The 15782-nt window shown below is 33.2% G+C and overlaps 2 protein-coding genes across 2 annotated transcripts; both read left to right on the forward strand.

Moving 5' to 3' along the window:
* Positions 1-4126: 4126 nt before the first annotated feature.
* On the forward strand, positions 4127-9891 carry LOC107472951 (formin-like protein 1). Its single transcript, XM_016092475.3, has 4 exons — positions 4127-6469; positions 6775-6974; positions 8018-8262; positions 8417-9891. Exons 1-4 carry the CDS (start codon positions 4302-4304, stop codon positions 9245-9247), a joined length of 3444 nt encoding a protein of 1147 aa, XP_015947961.1. The 5' UTR covers positions 4127-4301; the 3' UTR covers positions 9248-9891.
* A 3174-nt stretch (positions 9892-13065) lies between these two features.
* On the forward strand, positions 13066-15674 carry LOC107473054 (serine/threonine-protein kinase HSL1-like). The gene is made up of 2 exons (XM_016092579.3): positions 13066-15064; positions 15538-15674. The coding sequence occupies exons 1-2, from the start codon at positions 13153-13155 to the stop codon at positions 15672-15674; spliced, it is 2049 nt and encodes a 682-aa protein (XP_015948065.1). The 5' UTR covers positions 13066-13152.
* The last annotated feature ends 108 nt before the right edge of the window (positions 15675-15782 follow it).

Consider the following 15782-nt stretch of genomic DNA (forward strand, 5'->3'; position numbering starts at 1 on the left):
TGTTGAGGTGTTAGTTTCAACTTTATTTGATATGTTATATAGTAGTTAACATATCCATAATCAACAATTAATAGACATTTGAAAAAGATATGTATTCGTGTAATAATTATGCAACGTATGTAACACAGTAATCAACAAAAACAAATTAATTTAAATAATTTTCTATTTGTGAGGATTTTAACTTAATCAGTTTTAAGTCGATCTTATTGTTTAATTAAATAAACTTTTAGTTCAAGTAGTGCTTTAATAGCATTATATATGTACAGAGATATATTCAATAGCATATATAGTTATAAAATACATAACAAAATACCAAAATATTATTTATTTAAGAGACTGATGATTATATTATTCATGTGTAAAGTTTTGATAAAATATGAGTGGTTAATTAAATAATGGTATAGAGTATATGATATGAGAATAAAAGGGAACAAGGACGGTGGGTTTATTGAGAAGAGTGCATGCATGGTAGCATCCATGGCTTCTTCGACGCACCGTTTTTGGTGGCCGACATCCGTATATATGCAGAATATATATTCAAATAAATATTTAAAATTTTTTGTGTTAAGACGTTTTTATTTTTAAATTTTTTTTATTACGTTGAGATATGTAAATTTTATAAAAGCAGTATATAGGCTCTTTCGCTATATGTGTATGAATTTATTTGTCTAAATAAAAATATCGAATCTGATTAAATTAGAGATTTATATATTTTGTTTTTATAAAATTTAAAAATTTTAATTTAATAAATATTATTTAGAAATAAAAACATCGGATACAAAATTTTTTAAGAATTTATTTTAATATATTTATGTTTGTAACCTCAAACTACTTAAGGCTGAACTTAACATTAAACCGATCGAAATAAAATTAGAGGATAAATTATTTTTTTATTAACTTATAATAAATTTGTTTTGTATATTTCTATTATATAAAATAATTATATTTACTCAATTTAATATATAGTCGAAATTTGGGTAAAAATACATTTCTAGAACATAAATTAAAATTATATTTTAAGATTATGCAAATATTTTTTATGTTGTATACTTTCGTAATATAAAAATAGATTTAATTATTCGGTCAGTTTTTATATATAGTTTTATTAAATTTTTAATTAGGTCTTTATAATTTATTTTTTAATAGATTTTTTTTAATTTTATAATTAGATTCTTTTTAATATAAAAAATGTTAGAACTAATTAACTGAATAATTTTTTTGTAAATTAAAAATATCTATAATTCAGAACTTAATTAAATCTTTGATCACATGTTTTATGAAAAAAGTATTCTATTAATTTTAATATTTTTGACATAAAAAAACTTAATTAAAAAATTAAAAATAATGTAAGAATTCAATTAAAAAATATAAAAACTTAATTATAAATTTGGAAAAACTGTATGAACTAATAGAATAATTAAATCAATATAACAAGTTAATTATTAGAGTTAGTTTAATTTAAATATATATTTTATATTCAAATAAAATATGTAATAAAGTTTATTTTATGTGTTAAATACACATATAATTAAACCTAATATGTAATCATATATAAGAATTAGTAATTTAGCTTTTAATTTTTGAAAGATACCGAATACTTGACAAATTATTATTATTTTTCTTTTGAAAATTATGTGAAATTATTAATAACAAATTTAAAAACAGTAACATATAGTGAATTCGTATATTTTTTAGCATCAATTTTTTTCTTTAAAAAACTTCTTTGTATACATTTTCATTTTTCCTTTTTCCTTTTTACCGTTCATTTGTACATTTTTCATTTCCTCCACTTTGCTAGAGAATAATAACGTTAGAATGATGAGATTACAATTTAGGTTTGAGTGTAAAAGAAATAAAGAATATATAGGCAAAAGAAGTTGCTAAAAGGCATATTTGGAGTAAATCTTTAAATTAATTCACAAAAGGATATTCGTTCTTTAAATTAGTTTTTGAATTTTTTTTAATTAATAAATTTGACTTTTAAAGATTTTAAATTAATTGTATTAGTTTTTTGTTATTTTATATTAATATATTACATTAAGTAACACTATAACATATATTTAAAAATTTATTCTTAATTGATTATTAACATAATAAATTTATGAAATTAATTAGATAAAATTAAAATCTAATTAAAAAGAAAAATTGAGATACTAGAATCTCTTAATTTGAAATTTATTTAATCTAATTTTATAAATTAATAATATTAATAGTTAATTAAAACTACTAAGTATATGTTATAATGTTACTTAATGTACCACATCAACAAATTCTGACACTATTAGTAATAAAAGTGACAAAATGACTAATACGACTAATTTAAAATCTTTAAAGGACGAATTTTAATTACAAAAAATTTAGAGAACTAATTTAAAAAACAAGCGACCTTTTAAGAATTAATTTTATTATTTACTCAATTATTTTTTTTTAATTTCTCCGCATGTTTTTACTACTATATTTTTTTATTGTTATTTTCCATTGTTGAATATTTCCGTCAACTTTGATCTGAACTATTGGGAGTATATATAATAATTTAAAGGCTCTTTTTGGTGTCAATTTTTGTCAAGCTAATGAGTAATTATAGTATTTAATTGTAGTGGAAAAAGAGCACAACACAAAACTGTTTTCCACTAGATGAAAGTCATATATATTAATGACTTTACCAAATTGAAAATTATGGAGATTAATTTTGGTTTTGAAATTTAGGACTATAGTACTACTATTATATTATTATAATTATATATGGCCAGCTATGGTTTTCGCAAACTTTAATATTAAATAGTGAGGGATCAACTTTGACTGATGGTGCCATATGATATGCATATGTCACTTGCCAATTAACATCAACATCATTAATGGAATATTATGTCTACTAACACTATTTAACTATAGAAATTTCTTAGCTAAACCTGAAACCACAGCTTTTGCAGCATTCATTACTCTTCCATGGCTAGTTTTAAGTGGCTTGAGCTGTAAATTAAATTCTCCTTTTCACATTCACATAGATAGCATATTAAAATAAGTTTCGATAATGAGAGCATTATTATTTGTTAAGATGATTAATATAACAATTTTACATTAATATACTAACATTTTAGTATATAATCATAGTAATATATTTCTATAATAAGAACTTTAATTTTAATATATATATATAATATTTTTATATTATTATTTATCTATTTTACAATAAAAATACTATATAGAGATAAAAAACTCAATCATTATATATTTGTTGTATATATATATTTTTTATAAATGATTATTTTGTGGTTATTTTCAGCATTTGCATATTACAGTTAGAAAAGTATATCAACATATTAAAATATAGGGTAAAGTATTAAATTGGTCTCTTACGTTTGGGTGTATTTCTATTTTGGTCAATAAAATTTAAAGTATTTTATTAAATTCAAAAAAGTTTTATTTAGTTTCAATTTAATCCCACCGTAAGATCAAAGTTAAATAATTAACGGAATGTCTTATATGACAGTAGTACAAGAACAATGACGATAATTTAGAAAACAAGTACAAGTTCTAAAGGTACAAAATTAACCGTTGATGCATCAATACATTTATTTATTATTCTCTTTAGTTTTATAGAAAATATTTCATTTAAATTATAAAAAATGATAAATAAATGTATTGATGTATCTACGATTGATTTTGTACCTTTAAAATTTGTACTTATTTTTTATATTATCGATCTTATTCTTATACTGCTGTCATGTAAGATATTTTGTTAATTATTTAACTTTAACCTCATAATAAGACTATATTAAACTAATTAATACTATTTTATAATTAAATAAAATATTTTAAATCTTAAAGACTAAAATAAAATTACATCCAAACGTAAGAACCAAGTTATTATACCCTAAAAAATAATTAAGTGACACAAAAAATTCTTTGGTAAATCAAATGCGAGAAACTAATCATTCACATCAAAATTCTTATAAAATAAATAACTCCACAAGTTGAAAGGACCATTAGAAAACCAATAATTGAATGAAGGGGTGGAAAAAACATGCAAACTGGTAAGTCTTGGACATTGAAAAAAAAAAAAAAACCACAAAAAGAGAAGAAGCAGAATCTTAGCTTCTTATTCACTCTTTCAAACTCTCTCTCTCTTCACTTTCCATTTTCTTCCTTCTCTTCTCTTTTCTCACTCAACACAATCACACTTACCATTCTCTCTCTCTCTCTCTCTCTCTCTCTTCCATAAACAGAACTCAAACACAAAAAAGAGTTTGAAGAAGAAGAAGAAGCAGCAAGTGAAGGAAGTAGCAGCAACCACCACCACAATGTGGTGCATTTCCACCACCACCACCTTCTTCTTCCTCCTCCTATCCTTGGAGTTATCTTACTCTCAACTCCACCACTACCACCATAGGAGGATCCTCCACCAACCCCTTCTTCCACAACCACAAAACTCATCCCCCACCAATCTCTCATCACCACCATCATCACCACCCTCACCATCACCATCACCACCACCTTCTCCAAACCCAAAGTTCCCATTTTCAACAACACCCACTTCTCAAAATTCTCCCTTTTTCCCAATATACCCTTCTCCGCCGCCGCCACCATCTCCCTCCGCCTTTGCTTCTTTCCCTGCTAACATCTCCTCTCTCATTCTCCCTCACCCCTCAAACTCCAAACACTCCTCCCCTAAACTCATTGCCGGAGCTGTAACCGCCGTTGTACTCGCCGCCGCTGTCTCCGCCGTCTCCGCTGCCGTATACTGCCGTAGGAGGAGGAGGCGCAACCAGTCTGCCGATGACAAGACTCTCAGATCCGATAGCAGCATTCGCCTCTTCCCCCGTGAGCCTCCCGGAGGCGGAGGTGGTGGTCGGAAAACCAGAAACCCTTCCTCCACCAGCTCCGAGTTTCTCTACCTTGGCACCATTGTGAACTCCCGAGGAATCGATGACCGCACCGCCGGCACCGGTGATGGTCGGAACAGCTCCGGCGGAGGGGACGCCAACTTGAATCCTCGGAAAATGGACTCGCCGGAGCTTCAACCGCTTCCGCCACTTGCACGACAGAGCTCAAGAATGCAGCAACGAGATTCCGGCACGACGGCGACAACTACGGCGGCGGATGAAGAAGAAGAAGAATTCTACTCACCAAGAGGTTCGTCATTGGGGGAAAGATCGGGTTCCCGGCGAGTTTTCTCCGCCGTAGCAGGCGTCGATAATCTCGCCGGCGGCCATAGCTGCTCCGATTCAAGCTCCGGCTCATACTCTTCCTCCACCTCGAACTCGCCCGACCGATCACACTCAATTAGCCTCTCTCCGCCAGTGAGTATCAGCCCCAGAAGATCCCAACCGAAGTCGCCGGAAAATCACATTCCACCACCGACACAGCAACAACAACAACAAACCCTAACCGGAGATAACAGAAGCAGAAGCAGAAGCTCAATCTCATCCTCCAATCTCTCTTCGCCACGTGTCCTTTCACCTTCACTGTCCCCAGCTCACAACACCACGAACTACACTCAAACGGCGTCGTATTCAACGACCCCAGAAAGAGAACTTAACCAGTCACCGTCGCTTTCACCGATTTCTCTCTCACCGAATCGTTTGCACCCGAAAGTCTCAGATGGGTCACCGAAGATAACGGAAAAGTCTCAAACTTTAGCTTCTTCACCGGCGAAAGTAAAGGTTAGTGAAACATTTTCGCCACAGAGACTATCCAATGCTTCTAACGGTAGTGGAAAGAGTAGTAGCGCGTTGTCGTCTTCGACTTTTTCGCTTCCTTCGCCGGATAAGGTTACAACTTTGATGCATCAGAATCATGGGTTAGATCAGTCTCCAACCATTTCTGATGTTTCAGATCGGTATAGGCATTCTCCAATTGCATCAGTGCCTTTGTCACCAACTCTGTTGTCATCACCGGAGAGAGAATTGAATCACGGTGGTGATAATAATTCTTCTCATGCCCCTCCACAGAGGAAGCATTGGGAGATTCCTGACCTGTTGACACCACCCATTGCCGAATCTTCATCAGTGGAGAATGTGTTTGGAGCAGCAGCTTCTGTTGTGGTTCCACAGAGGAAACAATGGGAGATTCCGGCGATTCCGGTGATTTCGGCACCTATTGATCCATCTGGCAGAGTTTCAGCTCCTCCTCCGCCTCCGCCACCACCTCCTCCTCCACCGCCCCTGCCGCCTACGCTGCCGCGACAGCGTAAGCAGTGGGAAGTGCCTTCTCCATCAACGCCTGTGGATCAACCAATTTCTAGGCCACCGGAGCTGACACCGCCTTCTAGGCCTTTTGTGTTGCAGACACCAAATACAAAGGTTTCTCCGGTTGAGTTGCCGCCGAATTCTTCTTCGGGTTTGGGGGTGATTGAGGAGAATTCCGAGGAGGCTTCTAAGCCAAAGCTGAAGCCTTTGCATTGGGATAAAGTGAGGGCAAGTTCTGATCGTGAGATGGTGTGGGATCAGTTGAGGTCCAGCTCCTTCAAGTAAGGATTTTTTTTGTCAATTGACTGATGATTTTCATAAAATTTCCGAATTAATGCATTTTATTTTATAACATTTTCTACTTGGATTCATATTTGTGAAACATGGTGTTTAGCCTTTTAGCTTCTTGATAGTTAGTAGCAATTGGTGTTTCTAAATTCTAAGACTCTTAGCTTATTTGCTTTTAATGGATATCAGTGATTTGAACTACTTTGAAAATGGTAGTTAGTGGTTTGATGATTTTGATGTGTTTGATGTTGCAATTAGTGTGCTTGAGTTGATCATTGGATTGGTTTTCGGCTTGCAGGTTGAATGAGGAGATGATTGAGACATTGTTTGTAGTGAACACACCAAACCCCAAACCCAAGGACACTACTCCACGCTCGGTCCTTGCCCCTCCACATCAGGAGGATAGGGTGTTAGATCCCAAGAAGTCCCAAAATATTGCTATATTGCTAAGAGCACTCAACGTGACTATAGAAGAAGTGTGTGAAGCATTGTTAGAAGGTATGTCCTCTTGGCTTTAGATCCATCGAGTTTTGTGGTAACGATTACTATTGATTGTCGCTGAAGAATGTCTCGACTAGGTGATGTGGTTATATACAGAATCATGCGTGATGTAAATCTGTCTTCATAATCATTTGGAATTAATTCTTTACTATTCCTAGTACATGATTTTTGCCTACATGTGGAGTTGATAAATTGCTGTTTAATGTTGCAAGGTTCAAAAAGGGGTTTTAGAAAGGGAAAAAACTTGGTCTACCCCTTATTTGGTAACATTTTTATATTGTGATTTGGTTATATATAAAGTTGGTGTACGTGATGTCTAGATATGCATGCGAGTAAAAATGTTAAAATGATTAGTTGTGATTATTACATGCATAGTTGTTAGAAGTTCGAACCATACGTTTCATGATTCGAACCTATTGCTGGGACTGGTCCAATTCTGATAACGATTCGAATCTTACAGTTCGAGCTATTCATAGGCAACATGTGTTCTCGAACCCCTTCTCATGGCTCTCACATTTAGTCTTTTCAAACCCCCTTCTCTGCCACTTCATACTCCCTCTTCCCAAAACCACTTCTCTGCTCTCTTTACTTTCTCATTGTTCTGTCCCTGCTTTCAGTTTCTGTTGCCCTTGTGTTTTTCCCACTATTACTGGCTCCTAAGATGGCTCCTACTCAGCCTAAGATGGCTAAAAAGGATGTTGCATGGGGGCATTGTAGTTTTTGCAACATTTTATGCGATTTTTGTATGCTCTAGGTACATACATGTGCTATTTATTGTTCGTAACGATAAATGATACTCAGTTCACAATTCTAAAGTTGGTCAAACGATTTACAAAACAATTCACGATTTGACAACTATCATTACATGATACATACTAACCGATAGAGGTTTTGAGTCACTTCTTTTCGTCCTTTAGAAGTTTGCCTGTTGCCCTTGTTCATGAGAATGTGCTGAATGGCAAATACTCTAGTGCTACTTGGCATCTTTTGGTTTTAATTAAGTTACATAGACAATAGCTGAATAAGTTGCAACACTGCAGGTATAACCGATACACTTGGAACAGAACTGCTCGAAAGCTTGTTAAAAATGGCACCAAGCAAGGAAGAAGAACGTAAATTGAAGGAACATAAAGATGACTCGCCAACCAAGCTTGGTCCTGCCGAGAAATTTTTGAAGGCAGTGCTTGATGTGCCTTTTGCGTTTAAACGAGTGGAAGCAATGCTTTACATTGCTAATTTTGAGTCAGAATTGGAATATCTTAGGAAATCTTTTCAGACTCTCGAGGTATCTAGTCACCTTTTCCCCACTGATTTACTTAAGAACTAGAAATATTTGCCATTATGTCATTTTATGAATTATGTTCATTTGCACTTAGATTTCTTCTATTACATCTCATGATATGTAGTTTCTATGCTTATTCCAACTAATATTTTTGCAGGTTGCCTGTGAAGAGCTGCGAAACAGCCGAATGTTCTTGAAGCTTCTAGAGGCAGTGCTTAAAACCGGTAACCGCATGAATGTGGGGACAAACCGTGGCGATGCACATGCCTTCAAGCTCGATACGCTTCTCAAGCTGGTTGATGTCAAAGGCGCAGACGGTAAAACCACTTTACTCCACTTTGTGGTACAAGAAATCATTAGAACCGAAGGCGCTCGCCTCTCAGGCACCAACCAAACTCCAAGCACGACCACCAACGAAGACGCCAAATGCCGGGGGCTCGGTCTACAAGTAGTGTCTAGCCTAAGCTCAGAGCTAGCAAATGTGAAGAAAGCCGCCGCTATGGATTCCGAAGTTCTAAGCAGCGAAGTTGCTAAACTCTCCAAAGGGATTGCACACATCGCCGAGGTTGTGAAGCTAAACCAAACATTAGGATCAGATGAAAGCAATCACAAATTCACAGAATCAATGAACAAGTTCATGAGAATGGCTGAGGAGGAGATACTAAAGATTCAAGCACAAGAGAGTGTTGCAATATCGCTTGTGAAAGAAATCACTGAGTATTTCCATGGAAACTTGTCAAAGGAAGAAGCTCATCCATTTAGAATCTTCATGGTGGTAAGAGACTTCTTGAATGTTCTTGATAGGGTTTGTAGGGAAGTTGGTATGGTTAATGAGAGAACCATGGTTAGTTCTAATCATAGATTCCCTATACCGGTGAACCCTTTGCTACCACAACCTCTAAATCCTATGCTTCCACAACCTCTTCCTGGTTTACATGGAAAGAGAAACTATAGTTCTTCAGATGATGATAGTTCTTCATCACCTTAAGCCTCAAACTATGTTAGTGTCACATCTTCGGTCGCATCCTTATTTCGCCGGCAATTGCGAGTTTGGATTCTGGAAGGGAAGGAATAGTAGAAAGGGCTCGAAGGGTAAACCAGAATATGTTCTACTCTTCGAACCCTTTCCTCCGATCCTTTTCTTTCCAAAACCTCAACTCGCAAACATGCCCTTAGAAAACTTCTCAAAAAGAGGTTTGTTATATGTACATACATAGCATGCGATTTTGTGTCAACCTACAATGCATTCGCCATCAGATGAGGCGTACATCACCCCATTTGACGGCGAATGATGTACGAGTTGGCACAATATCCCACATAAGATGTACATATAACATTTTTCTTTCAAGAAAACAACCTGGAAACAGGTGATTTTGACTACTGGCCTTGGGTGGGATGCTTGTATGGTTTTGGCCCAAGTGATATTTTTTTTTTCCTTTGTTAAATTGTATAAATCCATGTAAAAGATTTTCAGTATTATATGATAGATTATATATATATGTAGATGATTAAGAGTAGAGGATTTTCTTTTTGGGAAAAAAATAAGCTTGCCTTATATGATTGAGATATATGTATATTATAAGGTTGGTGTACAAAGATTAATATTCAATTAGAGAGAGTACTTTGTTGCAATTATTAAGATTCTAATTTGCAAAGCTTTCATATAATGCTTTAGTCAGTACCAGATCTTGGATCTCATCCTACTCCATGTTACTAAAAATGGGTTGGAGCTAGTAAAGCTGAATTTCAACCTAAGACACTTTAGTAAAAGAGTTTTTTTTTTTCTTCTGATTTAACAAAGTGTCACTAATAAGCTATCCAAAGGGATGGAAAAAAGAGTTGAAATTAAAAAACATTTATACCATAAATTTTATTGGCAAAACAAAGTTAAATACAAAAGAGTAATTAAACTTTCCTTTGTGTAGCTATAGTTAAAATCTTATTATAATTACTTTTTTCTTGGCATTATTATAATTTTATTTTATTAATGGTAGTAAACCTTATTATACATTGAAAGCATCTTTTGGAGGTTTTTTCTTGAAAAATATCTCTCTCTCTCTCTCTCTCTCTCTCTTATTTTATTTTAATGTAATAACAAATAAATGAGATTTTTCTAGAATTGTGACAAGGCCGACCAGCTATGTTATCAAGAATTCAAGATGGAAAGATTTTGTAATTTTGTGGCAGTTTTCATTTGTTATTATTATTAATAATTTAGAAGAAAAGGTATCTTGCATGTTATGTACATTTTTGTTGCACGTGATGGCATGGCCTATGAGGAGAATTAATGGCAAAATAATTAACCATAGCTGAAATCAATTTTTAATCATATTTATTTTGGATAAGGGAGTCTTTAAAAAAAAAAAATTCAAATAGATCATTAATCTTTTAGAATATTAAAAATTAAAGATTAATTAGTCAAATTTTCTTTGGTAAAAACTAATTTATCTGAAACAAAAAATGTTAAAAGGAGCATAGGGCATACAATAATCCATTTATCTATTTAGTGTGTGACATGAATATGAAAATGATGAGCATGTGCCTTGTAGAAAAACACACATGTGAACACCACCACATACAAGAATCCAAGGTACTTGGTTGGATATTTATATTCAAGCCAAAACATTGGTCTTCGTTGTCAATTTCAATGGTGGATCCTTGTCCATAAGAGGTAGATATTCAGATGAAAATATTTTTTTGTGAAAATAATAAATAAAAAATTAATATATATTATATTAAATAATTAAATTAAATTAATTAACGGTTTGTAACTATCATTTTCATATATAAAGATATTTTTATTTAAATAATTACTTTATAAAAAATTACACATTTTTACTTGCCTTGCTTTCATATACTATTAGTACAAGAGTCTTTTTTCTTTAATTGTTTTAAAAATTTTATTTAGGATAACTTATACTAGGAACTCTTCTATTTGTGAAATTACTTATTAGCTTACTATAATTTAAAATTTGACAATTAATATATTAATATTATGCCATTTTAAAAAAATTATGTTACCATAAAAATTTAATTATTTGTCTATTACAAGTTTAATTATTCTATTACAATGTAGAAACACACATGACATGAATGTTGGCCATCTATTCTATGGAGCAATTCCTGTTTATGGAGGTATAAAAAATAATTAAAAATATGTTATTATTTCTGATTTTCACACTATATTTATCTATTAAAATTACAGGATTTCTACAAACTATTCTCCAAATTTTGGCATTATATTCTGATAATTAATTTGAAGAATAATTTTTAAGAAATCTGTAAATCTGACAAGTAAATAAAATGGGAAAAAATATGACTTGGAACATAATTTTAATAACTTTTTAGAGCTCCATTCATAAAGCTGTTATGGGAAGCTCCATGAAACCATTTGTAATGAATTTTATGGATATATGGTCAAACTTAATATTTAACATTGTTTGCATACCCCAATTTTCCTCAAAAAAAAAAAAAAAAGAGTTTCTAAATCTTGTGTCTAAATTCACACACCTTCCCGGAAAATGTGTTCTTGCTAATCCTAATATTACAAAATAAAAATTAACACTCCTTTTTTTCTTCTTTTTTCTTCTTTTGTTTCTTTCTTTTTACTTTTTAATTCTTTTGAAGAAATTAATTTGATCCATCACTTGGAAAATTCCATTGGTAGTAGCATCACCTACATTGCATAGAAAAACCAGGATTATTATTCACTTACCCTGCCTTAATTTATTGAATTTGGACATGAAGGAAGGAATTATTGTTCTTCATATTTTCAATCATATGGAAAGTGATTTGAGAAGCATATTTCAAACAATGGAAGGATCCTGGTCCCAACCTCCTTCTTAGCATCTGGTTAGCATCAAAACTCATTGATGAAAAATCTTCATTATAATTATTCTTTAAAATTTTATATTGTGATCTTCATCTTAGATGGTTAAAATATTTATATTCGGATAACATTTTTGAACATCTAAATGTTTTATTCGATGTCAAAATCTATTTCATTAATTTAGATTTTGATATGGTCTCTACTCGATACTTAAACTAATGTTTTTCGTGTTCATCCGGAGGATGCATGGTTAGAAGAATATTTTTACATTTCTAAGAATTTTATACTAAAAATTTTACATTGAAATTATTTTACAAAATAAAATTCCTAAAAATGTAAAAACTTTTCATGAACTATATACACCTACTCAAATCTTGTTAGATAGACCCTTTGGTTCTATTAGATTTGATAAGCATATATTATGAATCAAGAGGAGCTTGGTCTTAACCTCCTAATTAGCTTTAGTTTCTTGATTGGTTACCTCCATTCATATTTGGTTAGCATTTAAATTTATTGATTTCTATGGCAATGAAATTAGTTCTTAACAAAAGAAAAAACCCTAACAAATTGATTCCTAACCTAACCTAAAATTATTAGGAAAATTGACTCCTAACATTTCCTAAAAAGAGTATGAATTGGTCCCTTTTTTTTTTATTTTACATGTGGTTTGATGAAAAGACTACAAATTGTGTAAATTGTTTTGACAAGTAAAGGATTAGGCCAAGTTTGGATTGATTTTTGTTTTTCATCTTTTAAAAAAGACTTTTTGTTTAATTAGAAGAAACAGTTTTGTATTGGAAAGGTAATAGAAAAAGTACCTATTTTTAGTAGACAATGCATTACAATCTTCTTAAAATTTTGCTTTATTAAAAACTAATACATGCTTAAAATAAAAGAAGTTTTTTTAATAAGAGTGCTTTTCTAAAAATTGACTTCAAACACCAATTAAAAAAAATACTTAAAAAAAAAAAACCAATCCAAACAAACACTTAACTCGACTTATATTTACATCACTGAGCAGCCTCTATCTTTTGCAGGGATTGTTTTAACATCAAAAGAGAGTCATGGAACAATTTAGACAGATTGGTAAGGCATTGGGGAGTTTGAAGGCTTTGATGTTATTCAAAGAGAATATTCAAATCAATCAAAAACAGTGTTGTCTTCTTCTTGAAGTGTTCACCTTTGCATATGATACTATTGCAGATGAGATCAAACAGAACCTCAAATTTGAAGAAAGGAATGTGAAATGGAAAGGATTAGAACAACCTTTGAAAGAGATTCATAAGATCTTCAAAGAAGGTGAATCATATGTTAGGCATTGTTTGGAAACAAAGGATTGGTGGGCTAAGGCTATTATATTGTGTCACAACACAGATTCTGTTGAGTTGCATATACATAACTTGATTTGTTGCATGCCAGTTGTGATTGAAGCTATCGAATTGGCCGGAGAAACTTCAGGGATCGATCAGGACGACATGAATAAGAGGAAGTTAATAAATTCTCATAAGTTCAGAACAGAGTTTAGAGATATGAACCTTTTTCAATGGAAATTTGGGAAACAGTACTTAGTTACACCCGAGTTTTGCAGCCGATACGAAACGGTTTGGAAGGAGGACAGGTGGTTTCTTCAACAGAAAATGCATGAGAAGAAGATGGCAGGAGCAACAAAGCAAGAGAAAAGATTGATAGAACTTATTTTGAAGAATTTGCAAGAATCATGGGAAGGGAAGCTTATTCCAAGTTCAACCTTGGTTGGATCTAAGGACTTCCAGGTTAAGAGAAGGATGGGGAATGGACAAGACAAGGAAATTGCGTGGTTAGGTGAAAGCTTCGTGATCAAGCATTATACCGGAGAAATCGAAGCTTGGGAGCCAGAGATCAGAGAAGTTTTGTCTCTGTCTCATCCAAACATAATGGATTGTCTTTGTGGTTTCACTGATGATGACAAGAAAGAATGTTTCTTGCTTATGGAAGTTATGAGCAAAACATTAAGCACTTACATCAAGGAGATCCATGGCCCCAAGAAGCAGAAACCGTTCTTACTCCATGTCGCGATCGATCTTATGCTTCAGATTGCGCGAGGAATGGAATACCTGCATTCAAAGAAAATTTATCATGGAGAGCTAAATCCTTCAAACATTCTTGTTAAGCCAAGAGGTAACTTGCCTGATGATTACTTGCATGCCAAGGTAACTGGTTTCGGCCTATCTTCGGCCATGGAATCAAACCAAAAAGGGGGTACAAATCAAAATCAGAATGGAACTTCACCATTCATCTGGTATGCTCCAGAAGTACTTGAAGAGCAAGAAAATTCCGGGGGTGCCTTGCAATGCAAGTATTCAGAGAAATCTGATGTTTATAGCTTTGGAATGGTTTGCTTTGAACTTCTAACAGGTAAAGTCCCTTTTGAAGATAGTCATCTACAAGGAGAGAAGATGAGTAGGAACATAAGGGCAGGGGAGAGGCCACTTTTCTCGCTAAATTCGCCGAAATATGTCATCAACTTGACAAAGAAATGTTGGCATACAGACCTGAATCAGCGTCCGAGCTTCTCTTCCATCTGTAGAATTCTCCGGTACATAAAACGGTTTCTTGCCATGAATCATAGTCATATCACTCAATTAGAGGCACTGGCGCCAACGCCGGCTATAGATTACTGTGACATAGAGGCTGCACTTTTGAAGAAGTTTCCTACTTGGGGGAATTCTGAATCTACATCGATATCACAAATTCCTTTTCAAATGTTTTCCTATCGAGTCGCGGAACGAGAGAAAACAGGTACATACTCTAAGGAGAACTCTGAATCTGGAAGCGATGCTTCGGCGTGTGGTGATGATCTTGCTACCTCTGGAGATGAGGCATTCATATCATCCACAAATGAAAAGAAGATTTGCCCTGCAAATGAAAGCATGAGTACCAAGAAGCATTCACTAGCAAGGAAATCATTAGATTTTAATAAGCCAATAAAACAACAAGGTTTACCTTCAAACTTTGTTTCTTACTCCATGTTAATTACTATCCATGAAATTGTTCAACAAAACCAATTAATGATTCTCCATTTTGTGCTACTATTTCATAATTCTAGGGTGCAATCCATGCTGCCATCTTTGGTTAATGAAAAAAATAAAATGATTATTATGTTGGTTATAAAGTTAACCTAAAAATCTATCATGTTTTCAAGTCAAAACAACCAATGGCATCACATGGAACTTGACAAGTTCAAAATTATTTCCATGAACTTCCACTACTTCACCATAAAACATGTCCTCATTTTACAAAATTTCATTATATGATGATCAACATTGAATGAACACATAGACATAATAAGCTAATGCAGTATCTAAATTTTTATCATTGTATGCATGGATAACTAATACTGATCTAAAAATTAAAGGTATGTGAAGATAAGTACTTGAATGATTTACATGTTCTTGTGCTCTTCAATGCAGTTACACCAAGATCAGCAAGGCCTCCGCAGATGTCGTCTTTTGGGCGGCCGAAGAGGACTAGTTCGGACCAGCAAACATTGAATTCAAGAACAAGAAGAACAGCTTCGGGTCATGTCTCGGATTCCGAGCTCTCTTAGATCTTCACAGCATATCATCATCAGAATTCAGAACTTAACACTTTAAGTCTTACTTCAGGCCCTATGCAGACTCCTTGATCAACTATAAATTCCAAGATGATTCTCTCA

This window comes from Arachis duranensis, chromosome 2, assembly GCF_000817695.3.
Source record: "Arachis duranensis cultivar V14167 chromosome 2, aradu.V14167.gnm2.J7QH, whole genome shotgun sequence".
Classification (NCBI taxonomy): domain Eukaryota; kingdom Viridiplantae; phylum Streptophyta; class Magnoliopsida; order Fabales; family Fabaceae; genus Arachis; species Arachis duranensis.

Bases quoted from the DNA above. Each gene is read 5' to 3' on its own strand.
- LOC107472951 (XM_016092475.3), top strand. From the start codon at position 4,302: ATGTGGTGCATTTCCACCACCACCACCTTCTTCTTCCTCCTCCTATCC. The intron at 6,470-6,774 runs GTAAGGATTTTT...TTCGGCTTGCAG, and splicing joins TTGAGGTCCAGCTCCTTCAA to GTTGAATGAGGAGATGATTG. The intron at 8,263-8,416 runs GTATCTAGTCAC...ATATTTTTGCAG, and splicing joins AATCTTTTCAGACTCTCGAG to GTTGCCTGTGAAGAGCTGCG.
- LOC107473054 (XM_016092579.3), top strand. From the start codon at position 13,153: ATGGAACAATTTAGACAGATTGGTAAGGCATTGGGGAGTTTGAAGGCT. The intron at 15,065-15,537 runs GTTTACCTTCAA...TCTTCAATGCAG, and splicing joins TAAGCCAATAAAACAACAAG to TTACACCAAGATCAGCAAGG.